This window comes from Volvox carteri (genome assembly GCF_000143455.1).
Source record: "Volvox carteri f. nagariensis unplaced genomic scaffold VOLCAscaffold_37, whole genome shotgun sequence".
Taxonomy (NCBI): domain Eukaryota; kingdom Viridiplantae; phylum Chlorophyta; class Chlorophyceae; order Chlamydomonadales; family Volvocaceae; genus Volvox; species Volvox carteri.
In genome coordinates, this window is record NW_003307580.1 from 758,328 (window position 1) to 779,695 (window position 21,368).

The 21,368-nt window shown below is 56.4% G+C and overlaps 2 protein-coding genes across 2 annotated transcripts in view; one reads left to right on the forward strand and one right to left on the reverse strand.

Moving 5' to 3' along the window:
* VOLCADRAFT_106052 (uncharacterized protein) overlaps positions 1 to 17,895 on the reverse strand; it is a 30,647-nt gene extending 12,752 nt beyond the window's left edge. The window contains exons 1-21 of the mRNA XM_002953659.1: positions 17,201 to 17,895; positions 16,970 to 17,113; positions 16,415 to 16,492; positions 15,920 to 16,051; positions 14,334 to 14,400; positions 14,018 to 14,124; positions 13,591 to 13,692; positions 13,037 to 13,117; positions 12,810 to 12,931; positions 12,311 to 12,500; positions 11,808 to 12,220; positions 11,201 to 11,343; positions 8,519 to 8,739; positions 7,992 to 8,123; positions 7,421 to 7,611; positions 6,955 to 7,052; positions 4,297 to 4,345; positions 3,883 to 4,004; positions 3,293 to 3,350; positions 2,194 to 2,785; positions 1,378 to 1,467 (exon numbers count right to left, since the gene is read on the reverse strand). Coding sequence (XP_002953705.1) covers positions 1,378 to 1,467; positions 2,194 to 2,785; positions 3,293 to 3,350; positions 3,883 to 4,004; positions 4,297 to 4,345; positions 6,955 to 7,052; positions 7,421 to 7,611; positions 7,992 to 8,123; positions 8,519 to 8,739; positions 11,201 to 11,343; positions 11,808 to 12,220; positions 12,311 to 12,500; positions 12,810 to 12,931; positions 13,037 to 13,117; positions 13,591 to 13,692; positions 14,018 to 14,124; positions 14,334 to 14,400; positions 15,920 to 16,051; positions 16,415 to 16,492; positions 16,970 to 17,113; positions 17,201 to 17,251 — 3,183 coding nt within the window. The 5' untranslated portion in view covers positions 17,252 to 17,895. The remainder of the gene's footprint in view (positions 1 to 1,377; positions 1,468 to 2,193; positions 2,786 to 3,292; positions 3,351 to 3,882; positions 4,005 to 4,296; positions 4,346 to 6,954; positions 7,053 to 7,420; positions 7,612 to 7,991; positions 8,124 to 8,518; positions 8,740 to 11,200; positions 11,344 to 11,807; positions 12,221 to 12,310; positions 12,501 to 12,809; positions 12,932 to 13,036; positions 13,118 to 13,590; positions 13,693 to 14,017; positions 14,125 to 14,333; positions 14,401 to 15,919; positions 16,052 to 16,414; positions 16,493 to 16,969; positions 17,114 to 17,200) is intronic.
* Positions 17,896 to 18,070: 175 nt separating this feature from the next.
* On the forward strand, positions 18,071 to 20,408 carry VOLCADRAFT_94435 (uncharacterized protein; the record flags this gene model as incomplete). The annotated part of the gene is made up of 5 exons (XM_002953570.1): positions 18,071 to 18,210; positions 18,387 to 18,480; positions 18,833 to 19,107; positions 19,453 to 19,699; positions 20,175 to 20,408. 5 exons carry the CDS (start codon positions 18,071 to 18,073, stop codon positions 20,406 to 20,408), a joined length of 990 nt encoding a protein of 329 aa, XP_002953616.1.
* Between the last annotated feature and the right edge of the window lie 960 nt (positions 20,409 to 21,368).

Sequence of the window (21,368 nt, forward strand, 5' to 3'; positions counted from 1 at the left end):
GGGAGCTATCATCAGGAGGCAGGAAGGGAGCTATTATCAGGAGGCAGGAAGGGAGCCATCATCAGGAGGCAGGAAGGGAGCCATCATCAGGAGGCAGGAAGGGAGCTATCATCAGGAGGCAGGAAGGGAGCTATCATCAGGAGGCAGGAAGGGAGCCATCATCAGGAGGCAGGAAGGGAGCTATCATCAGGAGGCAGGAAGGGAGCTATCATCAGGAGGCAGGAAGGGAGCCATCATCAGGAGGCAGGAAGGGAGCTATCATCAGGAGGCAGGAAGGGAGCTATCCTCAGGAGGCAGGAAGGGAGCCATCATCAGGAGGCAGGAAGGGAGCCATCATCAGGAGGCAGGAAGGGAGCTATCATCAGGAGGCAGGAAGGGAGCTATCATCAGGAGGCAGGAAGGGAGCCATCATCAGGAGGCAGGAAGGGAGCCATCATCAGGAGGCAGGAAGGGAGCTATCATCAGGAGGCAGGAAGGGAGCTATCATCAGGAGGCAGGAAGGGAGCCATCATCAGGAGGCAGGAAGGGAGCTATCATCAGGAGGCAGGAAGGGAGCTATCATCAGGAGGCAGGAAGGGAGCTATCATCAGGAGGCAGGAAGGGAGCTATCATCAGGAGGCAGGAAGGGAGCCATCATCAGGAGGCAGGAAGGGAGCCATCATCAGGAGGCAGGAAGGGAGCCATCATCAGGAGGCAGGAAGGGAGCCATCATCAGGAGGCAGGAAGGGAGCCATAGGAATGGTGCGATGAGGACAACCTGGCGGTCAGGTCAGGGGCGTAGGGATTTCGAGATGGGTTATAAGTACATGCCTTTCGATCCCGGTCACACCTCCCACCACTAACACCCGCCATCACCCACACACGCACATACACACATACACACGCACATACATACACACGCACAACTTGCCTGGGGAAGCCCTCCCGTCTGAGCCGCCACACAATGCCGCCTACACCTAAGCCGCCGACAACCTGCAGACAGACATACACGGAACAGACAACAGGACCCGTGATGGCCAGATGTAAGTGATGCAACACCTGAAAATCGCAACTGCAGAGCCACAGAGCAGCACTGGAGGGAAAAACACATGTAACGAACGGAGTGTAGGTATCGCTCGCGGGTGAGCTCCACGAGAGCGAGCTAAGCAGCCGGGACGCCAGCCATCCGAGCAGAATCACACGAGCACACGGGAATGCCGATCATCAGAGCAGAGCAGGGCAGAGGAGAGGAGAGCAATGCAGCGGAGGGTCGACCTGGGAAGAGCTTACCGCGGTGTCACCATCACCGGTAGGGTGGACCACACCACCTCCTGCACCTCCCTTCTGGGCCCCCGCTAACCCCCCACTCCAATATCCCACTCCAAAACACTCTCCCACCTGTGCCAGCACCATGAAGCTCGCGAAGAACCGGTGGTTCAGGCGGGCAATGCAGTTGCCCATGGTGCCGCAGTGGTGGTCGAAGTGGTCCTGGACGCGACCGGGTGCAGCACAGGGTGCACACGCGACGTAACAATCTTGGTATGGCAGGCAGGCAGGCAGGCAGGCAGGCAAGCTAGGCCAATAACCTTTCTTAAGCTTCTGTTAAAACAACACTACATGCAGCGAGTGCATCACAGACAGCGCCCGCGGAGGTCTTCATTTCCCAGGCGCCGGTGTTGGCACATGCACGACTACAGCTTGCAAGTCATTAAGAGACGCCGTACTGCCATATTGTTTCCCGTACAGTCGAGCTTGGCCAGAGCAGGGACATACGAATGCGCACACCTCGGACTGACAGCGGCAAGTTAGCTAGTCAGCTAGTCAGTCTGTCTGTCACTCAGTCAGTCGGTCCGTCACGTACTCCGTCAGTCAGCCTCACTGACGACAGCTCATCGGTGATCCCGGCCCTCGATCAACTCGGGGGAAGGGGAGGGGCAAGGCCGCGCGTCACGGCCTGCGAAAATGCCCCCCAAAGAAACTGTGCAGCGCCGGGACAGCTCCACTGTACGTGACTGACTTGCCGCCCCCCCTTTTGCCAAAACCTTACCTTCCACTTCTGCCGGCATCACCACCGTGATAGGAGTGCATTACCCACCGTACCACGTACAGGAACTCGCCCTGTCTTGGCAAAAACCTTAAAGTAACCAAACAAACCCTCACTCGATGTCCCCAACCCCTGCCCCCGGCCTCGCTGCCCAGGTGGCCCCCACCCACCATGCAGTACCCGCACACTCGGCAGTGGTGCGCACGCTCCGGTCGCCAAATGTTGCAAGTGACGCAGTACTTGTGAATGACCATGGACGCCGCTGCTGCGCGGGAGAGCGGCGGCCGGCTGCTGGAGGCGGCCGTGCTGGCGACTGCTCCGACGCCGCCATTACCGTTGCCTGGCGGCGCCGCTGCCACTCGGCCCACATGCATGGCTGCTGCGTTCCGCAACCCAGGTGAGACGGAATCACCCACTGGACCTCGCGTCAAAGCCGCGCGCCCTTGCTCCATGATGCTGCTGTCACCATTGTCGCATCCAGCGCCGGGCAGCTGTTGCTGTTGCTGCGCTGGTGGCGGCGGCGGCAGCGACGGGCGTTGCGTCAATGGCTCCTGGGCCTCCTGCCCCTCCATCGGCGGTGACTTCTGCGTCCACGCGACCTCCACCCGAGCCTCCGCTCCAGTGGACCCTCCCGCCGCCTGTCTTTTCATTCGATGCCTGCTGCCTAGGCTTGGGTGGCGCGATGGGTTTTGTCTCTGCTCCTCCGCCCACTCTGCAACCGTTAGGGTTCGAACCCAGGTGCCCTGGAGTGTCTTCGTGTACCTTGGCAGCAGCAGTAGCAGCCGCAGCAGGGCGGGTGAGGATACGGTTTAGATTGCGGATGCAACACGGAGCACAGAGATATACAGACACACACACAGAGAGACACACAGGCACCGAATGGAATCCCCATTAATCGTTTATGGGTAGACTTGGCCCCATGCCGATGGACAATTATGGACCCGGTTATAGTGATTGGCACCTGCGACGCGATCCGGAGTAAAGTTGTCGCCACCTTTCAATCCGACAGATTCCATTGGATAATACTGCTGGTGGCGGTGGCGGGTGCCGAACCCGATAAATTACCGACTTTGCAGTATTGGGCACACACATGGGTGATGCGATGAGGAGGATGGAAAGGTAGCCCCGAGGGGAACGCCGGGGGGGGAAAGACGAACCACCGGGGGGGAAGGTGGCTAGGGGCCGCCGCCAGGCAGGCTAGTGGCCACCAGTGAAGCTGTTATACCCCTCCTACTTCACACTATCATACGAATACGCATCCACACCCACCTTTCCTTGTGTGGCACCTCGTCGTCGCGGCCGCTCTCCAGCGCCTCGATGAGCGGGTCTGAGCGAGTTCGCCACCGGAGGAGGGAGAGGAGAAGAGGGAGGGGATTGTACATTCGTAAAAGAAGAAGAAGATGATGATGACGACGACGACGACGACGACGACGACGATGATGATGATGATGATGATGATGATGGCATTAGGGAAAGTTATACGGGCCAGCGGCGGAGAGCCAGAGCCGCGGAGAACCCCAGTTACATGAAGAACGAACCGGGGAAGGGCGACGGCAGGACCCACCCTATGCAACCAGAAACCTACCCTCGGCCCCTCAATCACCATTCCTGGTAATCTAACGCACGTGCGCCTGGGATACTCCCATCCGAATCCATCCCACAGATGAGGCGGAAGCAGTGCCATCCGAATCGGCAGCCGGCTCACACCGCAACAGCAAAACACCACAGCCGGTACTTCGCTTCCGCCACTATTTCTGCACCTCTCAGCAGCCACAGCAGCCATTCCCTCCGCCCTTGGCCCCCCGAAGCCCCATCCTGTCCCGGATCCTAGGGCGGTGCTTGTCCCGGTCGCCACTGACCTTTCTCGCTACGGGGCGGAATGATCCCGGGGTCCATCAAATGCGTGAGCCAAAGCAGAACCAGCGAGACAGCCAACAGCACCGCCATCACGGCTTGGTACCAGCCAGGGAGGCCTCGGACACTTAGGGAAGGAGGATGAGGAGAAGGGCGGGCATGGGGTGCAAGGTTTCCTCGCCATGTTTGACCCCGGATGATTGCCAGGTGCATGGCGCGCGTGTGGGGGAGTACGTGTAGGAACGATTCGGAGATGAGCGTGGTCGAAAGGCAACATGGATACGAGCATGAGGTCGGAGTGAGGCGAGGTAGCGGGGTACTTAGCCCGAGAGATTGGTTGGTTAAAGGGTTAGGAAAAGCGGGGTTTGCGAGTCATGAGTACGGACGCAGCACGTTGGAGCCAAGGGATGCATCCTTACGCGCAGCCAAAGAGAGCTCCAGCCATTACGCAGTAGTGTATCGTGAGGCCTGCAGGCATCCACAAGTGTCAAGGGTGTCAAGCTTAGTGGAGACATGCAAGCGCGTAAAATATGCAAACTTACCTGCCGGCCCTAACAACCGATTCGTGACATCAGCCATCGCGTCGTTCGCTAGGATGTTTGATTTCAAGTAAACGGCGAGACGTTCGCAGCATGAAAATTAACGAATCTTCGTCAAATCGTCCGATCCATTTACTGCCACACGCTCTACATGGCCTTCGACATGCTGAAATATTAAGGCAATCAAGATAATCATAGTTCGGCTCAAGAACACTTCACTAGGACCAAACAGGTGCAATTAAGCTACCTAGACTTAACGTACGGGATTGGATAGATTATTATTCCGACAGTGTGAGCACGCCCGTTCCTTGAAGGATGAGTGTTTGAGCTTTGGATGTTTGAGTACGAGCCGCGGTCGTTACTACAGCACCGGTACACCAACGGTTCAACCGGTTTTCCTACATGTAGAACAGACATCGGCAAATGGGGTAATTCTGGTTTTGGAATGGGTCTATTTCTGTCTTCCTGTACAACTTCTGTTACAAGGCCGCGGAATGAAAATGCAATGGTTTGACATTCGTATACGGCGTATAATCCTATTTCTACAAGTCGGCCGGCTTCGGAACTCTGTTTTTGCCGATGTCTAGTAGAAGCTATGCTGCCCTCTTGCTCGTAAGGCCCTTGCATTGTTTGTACCGTACAAGCTCTGAACCTTGTAACAACAAAAAGCGGCAAATCCTTTCCTGCCATGTTGCTTATGTGCCAGTGCTGGTGCACCAACACCATACATTTCCATTTCCGCCGTGCCATACTCGTGGACGCTATGTCGTTGAGCTTTTTGACCGGGCGGTGCCTTCCGAGTTGCCACAGTGTTCGAGCAGCTAGAACATTCGCGTCCGAAGTCTGTTGTCCAAAACATTTATCTCGGCAACCATGGCCCATCCCAACCTTATTTTTGTTCTAGTACTTGCCGATTGCCATGGGAACTGACCTGAGATTCACGTTCCACAACGCAAGATGATAAGCCCGGCACAACATGCGCAACACCGTCCCTGCAGCCTGAAGCACTTTCCCGCGGGGCCCCCTCGGTCACCCTGCCCGCCAACCGAACACAAACACCCATCTAAGCCATCATGAACCATTTGTATCAATGTCAGACCCGATCCCCCATGTTGCAAAGTTGAAAGAGGGTGCGAGTTACATTGATTCATCCACCTACCAGTCGCAGCGCAGTGCGGTCTGATCCCTCTGCTCTGACCTGCTGCCAGCAGGCCTGCAACCGCAACCGCTGTCATCCGGCAGCCAAAGGACAGCGCAAAACCTTCCTCCAAACATCACGCGGCCTATGTTGTAGGTTCTGTAGGATCGGACTACACAGCCGCACCGGCTAATCCCCACCCCACAGCAAACACACGTACGCCCTTCCCACCCTGCTTCCATCTGCTCTCGGGGCAAATAATCTACAAAGCTGTACACAGGTGTCGGCCACCACATACACGCTGCAAGCCAAAGCGATCCGACGGCGTGCAGACGCGTCTTTAGCCATAACCTGCCTCGAAAGCAGCTCAGCACCGCTACCTATAAGATAGCATCGCCCCTCATCGCTCCGCTGAGGATTTCCGGCCGGGGAGCTCTTGGCCTGGCTGACTGCCTGGTTGCTACTGATTGTGATGGATAGCCCGGGCAAGTTAGAAACCCCTTTGTCGCTTCAACCCTCAACCACCGCTCACCAACAACAATATTCACTATGACGCGGGTAAAGAGGTACGACTTGGCAGGTCTGTGGCTCGATTGCAGCCAGCTTGTGTGTTTCACACGCACGTCGGTAGTCGATAAACGCAGGTCGTAACAGGAACAAGCAAGGCCCGCTACGCTGCAGATAATGGTGATCTTCATATGGTACAAGAACGGCGCGATGACATGACGTACTTACTACTTACACGTAGCAGCACACATACATACATACATATATACGTACATACATACATACAAGGAACAGATAGTGGGCGTATAACTAAGCCATGTCGCCCGCATAGGACGAGGCCAGCTACGAATATCGTACAACACCTTCACATCGTACATTTCGACAGCACACGAACGGCATGGAAAGTGAAGGACTCTTTGAGGGAACAGCCCCGCATCCGCTCAAGGCCCGCGGCCCGACTAGGTTACAAATTACCTTATCATCCACATCCAGCCCCTCCTCTCTCCCCCCCCTCGCCACTACACCTCCTCTTTCCCCCCGGCAACCCCCGGATTCAAACGCCACCCCGTGGTGTGTTGCGCATATCCGGTCTCAACCCTGGTGACACTGCAATGACGTCACTGACAGCCGAAAGCCGGTGATGAGGAAGCAAAATGACACGTGCAAACTTTGAAGCCGGCTGCGAAGATTGCTCTGACACTTCCTCAACAGCCCGATGGAAACAACGCAACAAACAAGCCGAGCAACCACGTCTGGTCTCCCCTCCTCCCTCCTCCCCTTAGTTTACACCTTTCCAAGCTACCAGCGGGACTCAGCTCTCACACACGCATTCCCGCGTCCTCAGCGGGCACGTCCCCTGCCGCGGTCCCCCCCGCCGCTGCTGTCCCCCGCACCCGGTGGGGAGCCACCGCCCGAGGAGGAGGAGCCGCCCGAGGAGGAGGAGCCGGAGCCCCAGTTGGACGAGGCCGCGGACAACCCTGTCAACCGCACCCTGGGGGTCACACGCGGGTTGAGGAGGGACAGCGGAGCCGCAGCGGGTGGTGTGTGGTTGTCGGGGCACCAGTAATACGGATCCCGGTAAACCAATCCGGGAGCCCACTGCGCGGGAGAAATACGCAGCTGAGCAGTCTGTGGGGTCGGATGGCACGGATCGGCGACATGAGCTTGACGCCGTTACCTAGGAAGCTTAGGGGTCCGTTCCCTCCCTTTCCTTTTCAACCTCGTCACCTCGCACCTTGCCCATGCCCCTCTCGCTGTCCGACCCTAACCTCGTGAAAGATCCCTCCGGCCTGTCTACCTCCCCTTCTCTCCCCCCCATTTCGCCCTAACCTCCCACACATACACTCTAAGTGAGCTTACTTGTAGTCCAGCGGATAGGACCTCAGCAGCCGGTGCATCTGAGACCTGGGCACCCCGCAGCGGCGCAGGAAGGAGATGACGGTCTCGATGCCGGGACCCAGCACCAGCGGCCTTGACAGCACCAGCTCCGGCAGCGACTCGGAAGAGAAGCCCAAGCTGGTTAGGAAGGCCAGTTGCGGCCGCAGTTGGCCCTGCGAGCACAGGAACAGATGTAGGCGGGCAGGGACGGAGGCAGAGCAAATGAAGGAAGGCAAATAGTTTTTGATGTTTAAAATGGGCGTCCAAAACGTAGGGGGAAGGGGAGGGAGAAGGGGGGAAAGGGTTCGGATTAAAACTTCCTCCGAAGACGCAGCGCGCGGTTATGGAATGCACAAACCATCTCTCGCTCCTCAGTCCATCTAAATACACGCATGCGCGTGCACATGTACATACATATACACAATCACAGGACGCACTGCTTAGGATGCAATCCCCGGTAGGACGACCCAACTCTCACACGATATCCATCCCCACATGATGTGGGCACACGGTCATGCAAAGGGGCTTATAGGCCACGTGGACGACGCCGCACCTTGACGTTCATGCCCAGAATAGCAGGGAAGCGGGTGACCAGCGTGCGGACCTGCGCAGGACTGAGACCCATATCGCCCAGCAGGAACTCGATCACCGGCTGGGCGTGGTGATCGAGAGACAGCTGGAAAGCCTGGGGGGAGGAGGGAGGCAAAAGGACAAGCGAACGGCGTGAAGAAGGGAAGGCATGTGGGGGAAAAGAGGTTAACGACGACGCGGCGGCGAGGGCAGCGAAGGAGGCGGTGCGTTGGGATGGGGTTTCGTGAGGTTGCAGAGAGGCAACCACAACAGGGTAACGCGGCCAATAATTGCTGAGAAGAAAAGGCTCGCGCGTTGTAGCTTTTCAGGTGGTGATACCGCAACATGCTGGCTGGAAGATGACCGCAGCGCAAAACCCTAGCTGCTAATGCAACGGGGGTCCTTAGCCACTAGCCCAACCGTAAGGTTGAGAGACCTGCTGCGTGTAGATGTGCAGGCGGGAGGGGACTTGGTGACGTAGGGGGCATAATAAGGCGCACAGGAGCGCACCTGGGGAAAAGCTATTAGCACTTTGCCGATGTCGCTGCCGGTCAGCCCAAGGTTGAGGAGCAAATCAATAATTGCATGTAGCCGATCCGTAGTGTAATTGAGAAGCGAGGGCTCCAGTCGACTCGCACGACTCAAGTCATTAGCGGTCACTCCGACACTGAGGAAAGCACGGCGCACTGGATGCGCCTCAAGAGGGTCCGCGTCTTGGCTCGCTAAGCATGCTACACGCAAATGCGGAGTTTGCTTCGATGCAGGGCAGCTTCTCCGGCACGCAATTACTCGAGCCACTTGGCACGACGAGACGGCGTTGCTTTTCCAGGTGGTGCCACAATAGATTTCTAACCGCATACGCATCTGGTGCATTGCTACAGGACACCTTCCAAGTTGCGGTCTAGGGCTCTTCCGGAAAGGCACAGCAATGAAACAGTAGATGCGAACTCAATAATAGCGCAGTTCAGTCTATGCGCTATAAATATTAACGGTGTCTGCACTGTTTCTGTGTCCCTGGCCGTCCCTTGCTGGACCAGGTGGAACCATACTACGGATATATATTGAGTATCAATAAGTAGGCGCGAGAGCAATAAAAGTGTACCCTTTATAGCATAATAGTTACTAGTATCACTTGCTTGAAATGCGCGCACTTGTCGGTTACGACATCGAAATTGAACCCGTCGTTCAACCTTCGGAACCAGGCCAGCAGGGCGCTCTCTTCGAAAAGTTTACGCATCGCACAACTGTCTGTAATAGCTTACAAGTCAGGACGCCGTCTTCAAAATGCTCAGAAAAGGCATTCCCCATGTTAAGTTGTGTGCTTCTCGGAGTTCAGTGACGAGAGGAGGCTTTGGAAGCTTTGGAAGCGCGCATTGCGTTGCGTCAGCATGTGCAAAAATCTGCTACAGGAATGAGTCCCACACGGCACGTGCGGAGTGAGGCCAAGTTCTCGCATACGTTCGCATTTACAACCTCATCACAGAAGCCGAAACATTCGCAACCCGGACGTTCACTGAGGAACAATAGAGGCAGGATTGAGGATGGGGTTCCACATTCAAACTCCGTGACCCACCATCGCTTACGATACTTGGAAACGGACCTTCCTGATAAAGTACTCTCGTAGAGGTCCATATCAGAGCATACCTTTCTCGGCCTTTTGGCTCAGATCATGTGTAGTATCTGTTCTTATTAGCTTAATCGCTAATATGGTCCTCATTGAGGACCTGCGATTAACTTGAATATTTGTCGGGGGCTTGTCAATGGTGCGCTTGCGCATTAGACTTGCCAGCATGGTTGCGGCCTTACACTACCGCCGCAGCCGTGCACCCGCTCCAAGACGTATGAATACACGCAATTATCTATCATGCAAATGGTCTGGAAATAAAATGGATCAGGGAAACTGCGTCCGCTATACACTGACTCTGAGATCAGCTCAGTGTCCAAATTTGACTGCAGGAACTGAGGCAAAGTCTTCATATACCTCGCGGTATCAGGACCCACGGAGCTGCAAAAAAAGAGAGCCGCTCCTGCCCGTACCCACAGGGTGGCGCGGTACTGTTATTTAACTGAATTAGTTAACTGGATTCAGAGGGGCTCCAACAGGGGCCTATCCGCATCCGCATTCAAATGTTTTTGTTTCCAGTTCGGCGGTTCATGAGCCTCTTGGCTCGTTTGGACCGTACAAGCTCGAAGCTTGTAACACAAAAACGTCAAAAAAACGCATTCAAACACGCGAAGAGTTGTTAAGGTTGCAATTCGTAGCCCACACGCCACCAAGAGTTATACATGGCATCGAGCTTCAGCTGCAAAAGGCTGTGCAGCAAGCAAGCTCCTGTATGCGCGGCTGTGCCCCACAGAGCGCCATGCCAGAGCACAGCCCTTCGGCTTTCGCGCTTACCTTGGCGTCACGAGACTGGTTACAAAGGCGACATAATACTGCATTGTTGAGCCCAACCAAACGCCAGCCAGTCTACCCCCATCCTGCCCCTTCCGCCGCCAGCCCCACCTCCCGGATGGGCTCAACGCGCAATACGCACACAGCCTAAACGCAGCTGCACTTCATTCCTGCAAGGCCGCGGCCCGTTCCGCACTGGCATATGTACCCATATCGCGACACCGATAACGTAGCACAGCTCAGGCAACAAGCGCTCATAAAAGAGTGTGTGTGTGTTATACATAAATGCCCATGCCGAGACGCGACTACTTCTTCTCAAAAGTAGTCCAAAAGCAGCGCCATTCCTGCTCCTAGTCAGTATTGAGCTAACCGGACCCCATCCCGCCTTCACACGCGAAAAATTGCTTTCAACTTACGGCGGCTGCCAATTGACCCTTGCGGACCTAATCAGCGATCCGCTGAGAAGGGAATTGTAAAACGGAGCCTGCTATTTCAGTAGACTCTAAGCAACGCTGCTTTCCGCATCCGTCGCATCGGTGAGGAATGCCTTAACAGTCCCACTCCCTTACCCACGCAGCCGTATTGGCCCCTCTGGCCCTACAGAACCCAACGCGTCCCAGGGGCTCTCTCATCCCTATCCGCACACATATGACATATCCAGCATGACCAATATACCGTTGACGTTTACACCCGTATCATGTAAAGCAGCCGCATATATGTACATATATGAGTCCCGCATCACTCTTCATTATCATCGTCGTACAACAGCACGTTGCAGGCCGCGCTCGCGGCCCCACCGCTGCCGCCACTGCCAAGGTACGCCGCTGCGAAGGCCGCAAAGGCACCGCCGCCATCGTTGTCGCCCGACACAGCGGCCACAGCGCAGGCGCTGAACGAGACCCCGGTTCGATCCGCCGCGACTCCAGGCACCATACAGCACCTGGCGATAGGAAGGGAGCACTGTAAAAATGTGTGCTGCACCGGAGGAGTCACAAACGGCAGACGAAGATGAAGAATATACCATTCCAAATTGGCAAAGACACACAAAGGCAACTTATTGCAATGGCATGTGCGTCATCCATAAACGCATATGATAGCAGTGAGCGCGTTTTCTCCTGAACTGCTTCGCGCCGAAACCATTCAGGTCCATAGCCACAAAGCAAGAGATCACCTCATCTAAAACCAGAGGACCAGAGCACTCTAGCCAACCCATACAAGACGCACTTGCCCGCCCCTCCCTTCACACCCGCCCGCAAGCCTACAAGTGCTGAAATGCCAACCCACGCCGCGTACATTCTGTATTACCGCCACAACAACGATGCGACTACACACGGATGCGTGTCGCGCCTTCTCCCCTCCCGAACTCCTACATCACGGTCTGGTCCCGGACCTGATGTTCCTTACCGGGCAGCATCCAGCAGTCGCCGCGCCACTCCCCTCCGTCGCCAACCCGGCTCCACCCACAAGCCCCGCACGCCGATAACCACCCGAGCCAACTCGCCGACCCTCGCCTCGCCACCACTGCCACCATCACCGACACAAGCTCGATGGTGCGGTAGCGCCACCACCGCCGCCACCGCCGCCGCCTCTGCAGCGGAGGCGCACGTTCGCGTCACTTCATGCGCTGCTACAGCCGCCTGCGAGCTTGCAGCAGGCGAGGCCTGAGCTCCCTTAGCAGCCGCCTTCGCATACCCGTCGCCAGAGCTGCAACCGCCGCCGCCGCCGCCGCCAGCTGCACCGCTGACAGTATAGCATGGTGTTGCAGGCGCAAGGCCATCAGCCGGAACTGCTGTAGCGGTAGTGGTGGCGGGAACAGCCTGCGGAGCATCACCGCAGGGCAGACCAACCCTGTCAGCGTTGGCGGACCGCCGCTCCTGAGCTGCTGTCGCGCCGCAATCCACCCCCACCTCCGCGATCGGCCTGCCGACAGTCCGCCCAGCGCCGCCGCAGCTGTCGGGGACCTCTCCCACCGTCGACACGCGAGTTACAGCTCCTCCTCCAAGACGCGGGCGCTTCACCTCCGTCTCGACCACTGCTGCTGCGCCACACCGCTCCGATGCCCGTGCTTTCCGTCCGGTGGAAGTGCCCGGCGCGGAGCTGTGTGCCGGAATGATGGTGGTGTTGGGTGTCATAGGGGTGGTGGCGGCGGCGGCTGCGGCGGCTGTCTCACATCCAGCTGCTATCTTGACGCCTTCTTGGCAGTCCGTGTCTAGGGATCCCTCCCGCTCTATCGCCGTGGCACCTCCGGGCAGTGGCGCTGCCGGAGGTCCCCGAGCTGCACCTGTCGGTGATGTCGCGTCTGTCGGTCCTTTGGTCGCAGCCGTTGTAGACACAGCGTATGAACTGCTGCGAATACGCTCCTTGAGCTGTCGAGGTGGTGGCTCTACCGGGGCTAGCTTGCACCACCTGGCTCGCTGCTGCAGCTGCGCAACCAGCACGCCGACGATGCGGCCCCGCCCGCCGCTGCCGCCGCTGCTCCCAGCACCACCACCAGCACCACCACCGCTTCCAGATGCCCACATGAAGACCTGCAGCATCAAACGATGTGGACTTAGCGACTTCGTGATAGAGCCACCAGCGCGTCGCCACAGGCAGCCATGTACGACTGACCCACATTGACTTGAGTGCCGTACCTTGTACGGCGGCTTTGAAGCGAGGAGATAGCCCTGTGGAACTCCTAGGACCGACTCCAGCCGACCGGAAATCTCAACGACCTGGCATGTCCGTCCCAGGTTCGAGGGACCAGCGGGGTTGCAAGATGACGGAGGAGCTCAGCAGCGTACGGGCTATGCTGTCAAAAGTGTATCGATCGACTTTAGAACATCGTTTTCTTGGGGCATTCTCCTCAAGCTGCGGATAACTTAGCGTGTTTAGGCCACATATGGGACTATGGAGCGACAGTGAGCGCGCAATGAAGAGCTGCGGGATGCAAAATCTGGGGTGGTCACTGTGCCGGCTCCGTCGTGCTTCCGTTCATGCCCCCCAGATGGCGCCAGATCATGGAAATAGAAATGAGACCCACATGGGAACTAGGGGGCCCCAGCAACGCCTGTCCTCTGCTGGGGACCTCCGATGCGGCCACGACAAATCATCACACGGCGACCAGAAAGGGAAAACCCAGGTCAGGATAGACAGACAGACAGACAGACAGAGGAACACATCGGGTCCCGGCGATCTCCCTCCCGACCTTCCGCAGCTGGGGTTTCGGGTCATTTGGAAGGACACACAGCAAGCGGCCGCCGCAAGATCCTGTGCCGTCGCGCAAGACGACACGCTCCGAAACCCAGCCCTGCAGTGCAGGATGGCAGGAAGCGAAACGGTCCCAACACAACGTAGCATAAAAGGGCGCCACGCTGCCGAGGGCGCGAGTGCGGGGTGCCGGAGGCCAGCGTTGTCGTTACTTGGGGCGGAGGGAGGGTGGAGAGGGACGGGTGGTGGAAATGGTGGCGGGGGGAGGAGCGATGAAAGGCAGGGCTTGGGGCTTTCGGCCTTGGCCGACCCCGCTCCTATGTGTCTAAACAGAGCGAGGGAGCTATAGCATAGGCCGGCTAGGATGGTGAATTTTTTTGAAGCAGACCAGATTGAAAAACGAGGTCCATACATCCTTTACATACCGAGAATTTGAAAGCATTCGCATGTGCGTTGTGGAACTGGTCGTGCAGTCGCTCCTCCTCTGGCAGGCCCTTGCCATAGAGCATGCCACATGTGAGGCACGTGGCAACTGCAAAGTCGCGCTGCGGGTCGATGGGTAAATGGGTGAGCGGGGTTTGGGTAGATAGGTCTGGAACGTCAGACAGACGCTGAACCCAGAATGAGATAGCTAAAGGCACGCTGCAAGTTAAAATGGCATGGTTCCAGCCGACTCCGAGAGGGCCCTCACACAAGCCATGATATCAACGCTTAAACCAAATCTCACGACGTTATACACACCTGACCCAAATCCAGGTGCAACTGCGTTCCCGCCCCGCATGCCGCGGACCTCGGTGTAACTTGCGGCCTGGCACGGCACGAGAGTACATCTGAAAGGCGCTATATATAACGGAAGAATCTCATGCAATAAACGCAACAATGCATGTAGCATATAAGAATGATGAATGAAGCTGCCCTAGTGGCGTTAACCCTCACAGATGGAGGTGTTAGGACCACAGGTAATGCCCTACAAGTTCCAAACAAGTACCATATAAAGTGTTGGTATCCAATTGTTACCTCAGCTCGTTCCAAGCGGGAGTACCGTCCGGTCCGCGACGGCGTGCTGCCCCCATAAGGACTGCAAAAGCGTTGCGGCCCGTCATGTCACGATTTGCTGATTTGATAAAGCTAAAAGCAAGCCTCAAACAACTAGTCGTGGGAACTGAACGCTGGAGGGCTTGAGCCGAAGCAGCGAACCCTTGTCGATAATTGGTTTGAGTTGGTTTAAAAAAGCCGTTACAAGGGATTTGGCGCGCAAGGCACTAGCGGGCTCAAAAGACAGACAATGCTTGCATGATGTTTTCAAGGCGCATGGCTACGCCCTAGCCATCCTTGTCAAGCTCGCTACTTATTGGCACAGGCCGGCGCTGTGCGATGTTGGGTGACTCACCATTCTTCGCATAGCCAAACCTGCTATTATGCGCATTTGCCAAATGCACAAGTATACGTCAGAAGAAATTGCAAGCCGTCCTTCAACTGCACTACCGGGTACCGGCATCTAGAGATGCACTCCTCCCAAACCCAGTAAGTGCATGACACCAATTTACACCTTCCATGGAAAACTTCTACATCAGTCCGCGACCCAAATTTCATAAACAATGTACAATTGCCAAGCATGGCTATTCAACAGGGCTGAAAAGACAGCTCAACCGGCATCCGATGTATTCGCACTAGACACACAAATGCCGATCCGAAAAGTCCAGATGATGCTGACAATAGTATTATTTGATGTCTAGGTTTCCAAAACGCCGTCAGGCCGTTATTGCCAGCCCTTAGTCGCAGTGCATCACCAGCACAGGAGACTTGCAGTGGTGGGTGCAGTAGCTGCAGACACTGCCCACGAAAAATTCCTGCGTGGATCGGGTTATTATATGAGTATTCGGAGCTTAGCCAAGACCGAATCCAGAAAAAATCAACTCGTGGAATGGGAGATGAGGATAAATGGCGTGAATTGAGGGCGGTGGGGGCATGGGGACCGCGTCTGGAAATGCCGTGCGCGAAGGTATGCACCTAGGTAGGCCCATCTTGCGCGGCCACGCCGCATAACGGCACATTCATTTCATGTTGGACGAGAGAAGGGGGGGCTGCTGGCGGACGGGGAAACGTGGCTCGCTGTCTTATAATAAGCACATGGCTTGCGGCCATCACGCCGTCGGTGACCGGGATCATTTTCCTTTGCCGACAGATGTACGCATTCATATACACAGCAATGGACGCACGAAAAGCCAATATTACGCAGAGGCAGCCGCAGAGGTAGCCGGGCAAGGATGGACGGAAAAACACGCACCCAGACGAACGCACGGATAGACCGACATCCATTCCCGCACCTTAATAGCCCCCCTGTTGTGCTTGGCCATTACGACACACGATGCCTGCAGCTGGTCAGCCCGCCGGCAGATGACAGCACCGATGGACTCGTTGTCGGTGGCGAAGCGAACCAGCTCCAACTGGTATGGGACCTGCAGGGCCGCACCGGGCCATGGGACCGGGCGGAGACGGGGTCAGGGCCGGAAGGGGTAACCAGGAGCACAGTGGCATCACGTCTCGGAATAATGTTGGGAGGTGCTGCAGTGCGGTGTACGATGGAAAAGAAGATTCCTATATTCCTGGGAGGGGACCCTGAACTGGTAGCGGTGCAGGAGCATGTGGGCAGGAAGCAGTGAACAAAGCCCGAGGTTTGGGAGCAGGCAGGCAGTGTACTTAAGGCTTGACTTGCCACCATTCGCCGGGTTTCAAAATTATGCACTCCAGGCGCTTTGCAGCTCCATTACCCTCCTCCCTGTTTCCGCATCTCGTTGGGTACCAAGCTGACACATCCTTACCTCTTTAGCAGCCAGCTTGGGTACGAACTTTTCCGTCAAAGTCTTACGCGCGTTGTCCTCGACGCGCTTCTTTGTGGCCTGAAGGAAACCGGTACCGGGTTTGGGGGTGAGTGCGGGTAGGTTGGTGCGGGTAGGCTGCGGAGTGTCGCTTGTCGGGGGGTTGGCGCCCTACATTAGAACATGGCTGAGTGCCAGCCAGGAAACAAAAGAGCGACGAGTGCAACTGTTTATCTTATAGTTCCGTAAGAACGGAGCGCGCGGTATGATGGCAGAGCGCCTTGCAGGGATAGCAAGGGCGCCAGATGTAAGGTAGGGCTGAGCACCCGTCTTAGCAGGCATGGCGGACAACTACAGCTGCGCAACAGCGCGAGCCACGAGCACGCGCCCATTCTTCAATAGGCAGAGCAGAAAGCTTAAACCGATAATTTAATGTAGAAGTGATGCAGAAACGTGCGTGATTGTCTGATCCAGGGTTCAAGAGCACGGAAGATGCTGACCTGGCGCACGTACACGAAACTTTTACGTCCGGTACTATGCCGACACAAGGAAGTTCACCTCGTCATCCTCAATAACCTCCTCCATTCCCAGGTCCGTAGAAAGAACGACGTACTGGCCCGGAGGAATGACGTGGAAAAGATGGAACTCGTCGCCCGGTCGCATAAGGTTTTCAAGGGCCCAGTCAAGCGCCCTCAGGCTCGCCTGCATAGCAGGAAGTACTTAAAATCAGCATTCAAACCGTCCCGCACTGTCAGTTAGAACCCGCAAGCCTTTCGAGAGAAACCGCACCTCCGAGTCGTCGACCGCGACAAGGATGTGGCGCTTCGGAAAGCCCTCCATGATACCTTTGATGTCCTAGCGCTTCTTACGACGTCCCGCCGCGACGATCGGAACTGTTTCGGAATTCTAAATTGTACCTTATCAAGTGCTATAGCCGCGATACTTGCTGTTAAAACAACATGCTTGAAATCTCCAATTTTGCGCCAATTATTAATACGATGCACGCATTCCTGCTTGCTTCAACCCACGAAACTGGTTCTGCCGTAAACTGTACGAAGTTGCCCTTTAGATGGAGATCACTTCCACTAGTTCCATCGTATTGTTGACGGCCTGTTCTTGTGCTACAACTGGATCTTTTGCATAGGAATTGCGAGGCCACGGCGTGCAAAAGTTCTGGTCGACTCCTAGAAAACTCTAACAGCTTTGGGGAAAATGGGTATTTTATTAAAACAAAGACTTAACTTCAATCATGCACGAAGCCGAACTGCGCCACGCCTAGTTCGTGTAGCATCAGCTTCTCCAACGTCGGCCCCCTCCTCGGCTGTATGCCATACTTCCTCCGCAACCGATTTAGTCAACTACATTACTTCAGGGCCACTGTTGAGCTCTTGCGGCATAACAACCGAGTCAGTTCGAGCAAGCGCTGGGAATTGGGAGCGGCTGGGTCGACAACTTGCAGTGCAACTGGAGTTTGATCACGACCGCATGGACAACGTTCAAAAGCGAGTCTGGGTGTCGTCTTACGGGTCTAATGCTGAGGAGGGTACGACACTCCAGCCGTGTTCCCTACGGCCAATCGCGCTTCCCTTCAACAATTAACTATCGGCGCACGAACCCCCTACCCGCCGTTTACCAACGTTGCGAACTCTCTCCAAATCTATGCTTACCTTGCAACCTCTCTTCTCACGCTTCTTCGTCGCGGCCTCGTTCATCAATGCCTTCATCGTCTTCAACGTGTTCCACGCTCTCCCATTCTCCTCCCTAGTTCCCTTCGCCGTCAGCCATCAGACTTACGATAGGTCACTCCTTCTGCAACAACTTCTCATACCCATCCTTGCTTCGCCGAACTTGGCTCGCGATCTGTCCCCTCCAGTTGCATCCAGTTCATTGCTGTCTGTAAAAAACACTGTCCGAGTCCGGGCTCGCCGTCATGTGCTCACACATACTTGCACGTACGCGCATGTTCACCCCACAGGCTGCGTATCTACCACTACTATCTTCCTGTATACTGGTGGGTGTCTCAGCAGCTGGAGCAGCACCGCAAGGCCGGCCACCAGACAGCCCTCGTGGTGAGGAGGACAAGATCGGGTGGTGAAATAAATCCAGGGAGGGAAGGAGTCCCACTGTGCGCGAGCTCCTTCCGCCACTGCTACTGCAAAGTGCGGTTGTGTTCCCTATCGCATCCAAAGGACCTCGAGCTCCGCCGCGGCCACGGCTTGACATTTCCTAGATGTTGTCATCATTTCCCAACCACTTCTTCCCTCCCGCCCAAGCGTCTTCATACCTCACATCCCATCCCCTTTCCTTCCCTCGGCCCTGTACCATCTACGCCGTCCCAGTCCCTCCGGCACCCCTGGACCCCATCCGAGTTGCATCGAGATGTCCTCCCCCCCAACCCCACTGCCTCCACTGCCCTCGCAGCTGGGTATTTCCGCCCCCCAGGGCTGTGGCAAGACTACTTTGGTGGAGCAGCTGCAGCAGCTGTTCACTTGGCTGGGACATCGCGCGGCGTCCGTCTCCATTGACGACTTCTATCTGACACACACCGACCAAAAGGACCTGGCGGCCCGCCACCCGGGCAATCGGCTGCTGCAGCTGCGGGGCAACGCGGGCACACACGACCTGGGACTGGGAAGCGAAACACTGAAGCGGCTGAGGGAGCTGAGGTCGGCGGGGGATACGGCGGCAGTACCCAGGTACGGCACTCGGGGCGGGGCTAGGATGGATGGCGGGTCTAGGGGGGTAAGGAGGCCGGGAGAAGGGGAAGTATGTGCAGCAAAAGTCAATGAATCACCTGCTGAGGTCAGAAGCACCGACTGCTGGGGTACAAAACGATGGTAGGTGAGGGAGAGCGCGTGAGGAGGAAAAAAGACCAGATTCTTCGCAGTGGCAAGGAGTTGAGGGACGTTGAAGAGGGCTGGAAAGTCATGGACATACCATACCCACCTCCTCCGTGGACTATACCGTGACTGGGCTGATAAAATTGTTCCTTGCTTCTTTTAGTACTTTTGATTTCTTGGCACTTCCCTCGTTCGGTGCAGATACGACAAGTCGGCATTCGGCGGCCTTGGTGACCGGGCGGACCCTTCCACCTGGCCCGTGGTTTCGGGGCCGCTTGACGTGGTGCTGTTCGAGGGCTGGATGAGCGGTTTCGCTCCTCTGGAACCTTCGGCCGCTGAGGCGGTTGAGCCGGCGCTGGCGGCGGTCAATGAACAACTACGATCATACCGTACGACATGGGACGAGCTTGTGGACAGCTGGCTGGTCATCCGAATTGGTGACCCGCAGGTGGATGAGCGGGCAGGGGTCTTGGGGGCCATGTGGGAGAGCGAGAAGTAGTAGTAGGAGGAGGAGGAGGAGGAGGGGAGGAGGAAGGAAATCGGATGATAGGACAAGTCCCAGACGTGTGAACGAGGGCGTTGCAGGGGGCTCACCTGTCTGGATGCGGCCGTCTGGGATGGTTTTGAGAGAGGGGCCGACTTGGGGACTGACTTGGGGGGGTGGGACGGAGGGCGGCGCAGCGGGTAAATGCGCAGAGTGGACCTCGTGAAGGAGCTGGAGGGACGGCTGCCACGGTAACTGTAACATAATACCAGGAATATCTGCATCTGAAAACCCAACTGCTTGTCTTTCCTTAAAGTTTTTCCTTCTTTTCCCGGCTTCCCCCCCTCGTCACATCTCCCCCACATCACATCCAATTCCGCCTGCCTTTTTCTCCGGCTGTGCCGTTGTGCCACTCTCGCGCGCGCTTCCTTTCCTGCAGTGGGTGTACAAGTGGCGGCTGCAGGCGGAGGAGCGCATGAAGGCCGGTGGCAAGCCCGGCATGAGCGCTGAGCAGATCGCCGACTTTGTGTCGCGCTTCATGCCTGCCTACACCGCCTACCTGCCGGGGCTATACACCCGCGGCCCGACCACGGCCCGACACGGCCGCACTCTGGTGATCGAGGTGGACCAGAACCGCTCTCCGCTGGCTCAGCAGCCCAATCCAGTGGTGTAACGGGGTGTAGGCCGGGGCCCTAGCGGGCTGTGCTTCGGCGGTCTTGGAGGAAGGAATGTGGGGGCGGCGCTACGGCGCTACGTCGTGTCGGGCCACACCTAAGGAATTGGAGTTCTTCGTCGCGTTGCTTCCAATGTCCAGTGGGGTTCGAGGAAGGAAGCATGGATGTCATGACACGCGGACAAGGCCAACAAAAATGAAAGGGTTTGAAAGGACGTGCGATTCCTTTTATTTATGTTTCGTGGTTTGTGAAAGAGAGCGAAAGATGAAAAGAATGGAGAGCATGAAAAGGGAGTGGCTGCGTGGTATAGGTGAGGGGAGGAAGGCATCGAAAGAAGGTGATACGTATTTTGGGTTGACTATACTGTGCGGGGCCCGGTCATTATGAGTGGACCTGCATTTCTTTGTATCCGAGTCGGAGGGTCTTGTGCATGTTGGAGTCCTTTCATTAAAGGCGGCCTTAGGGTTTTCTCAAAGAGGAGAAACACGGGCCACATGCCGCACGGAATTTATATGGCATGGCATTGTGAGTGGGCGCTTGAGTGGGCATACCTGATGCAGCTTTTTCGACGCATAGGGTAGCAGAAAGACGCATGTATAGGTCAGTGGAATTGTGTGTGATGCCGCGGCGTAACCAGCCTATGTATGTCAGCTGAAGGGGGGCACCGCGGGGGGAAAGCGGCGGCAGGTGTGGCTGCTGCGGCCAGAAAGCGGGCGCGGCTCTTGTTGGCAAGAGAGAGAGAGAGAGAGAGAGAGAGAGTGTGTGTTGCGTTACCCTCCAATGTGTAACCTTGGGGGGCCCATACATGTCTGGAGCCCTGAGGGGGCCCAAGGGCCTGGAGACCGAAGGCTGTCCGAAATAGATGTAGATAACCTGCCATACAATATCGTAAGAACGCATCGCTCAAAATTATTTGGAAAGCTAACCGAACCATCCAGACTGGTACGCCGCAGCAGTGC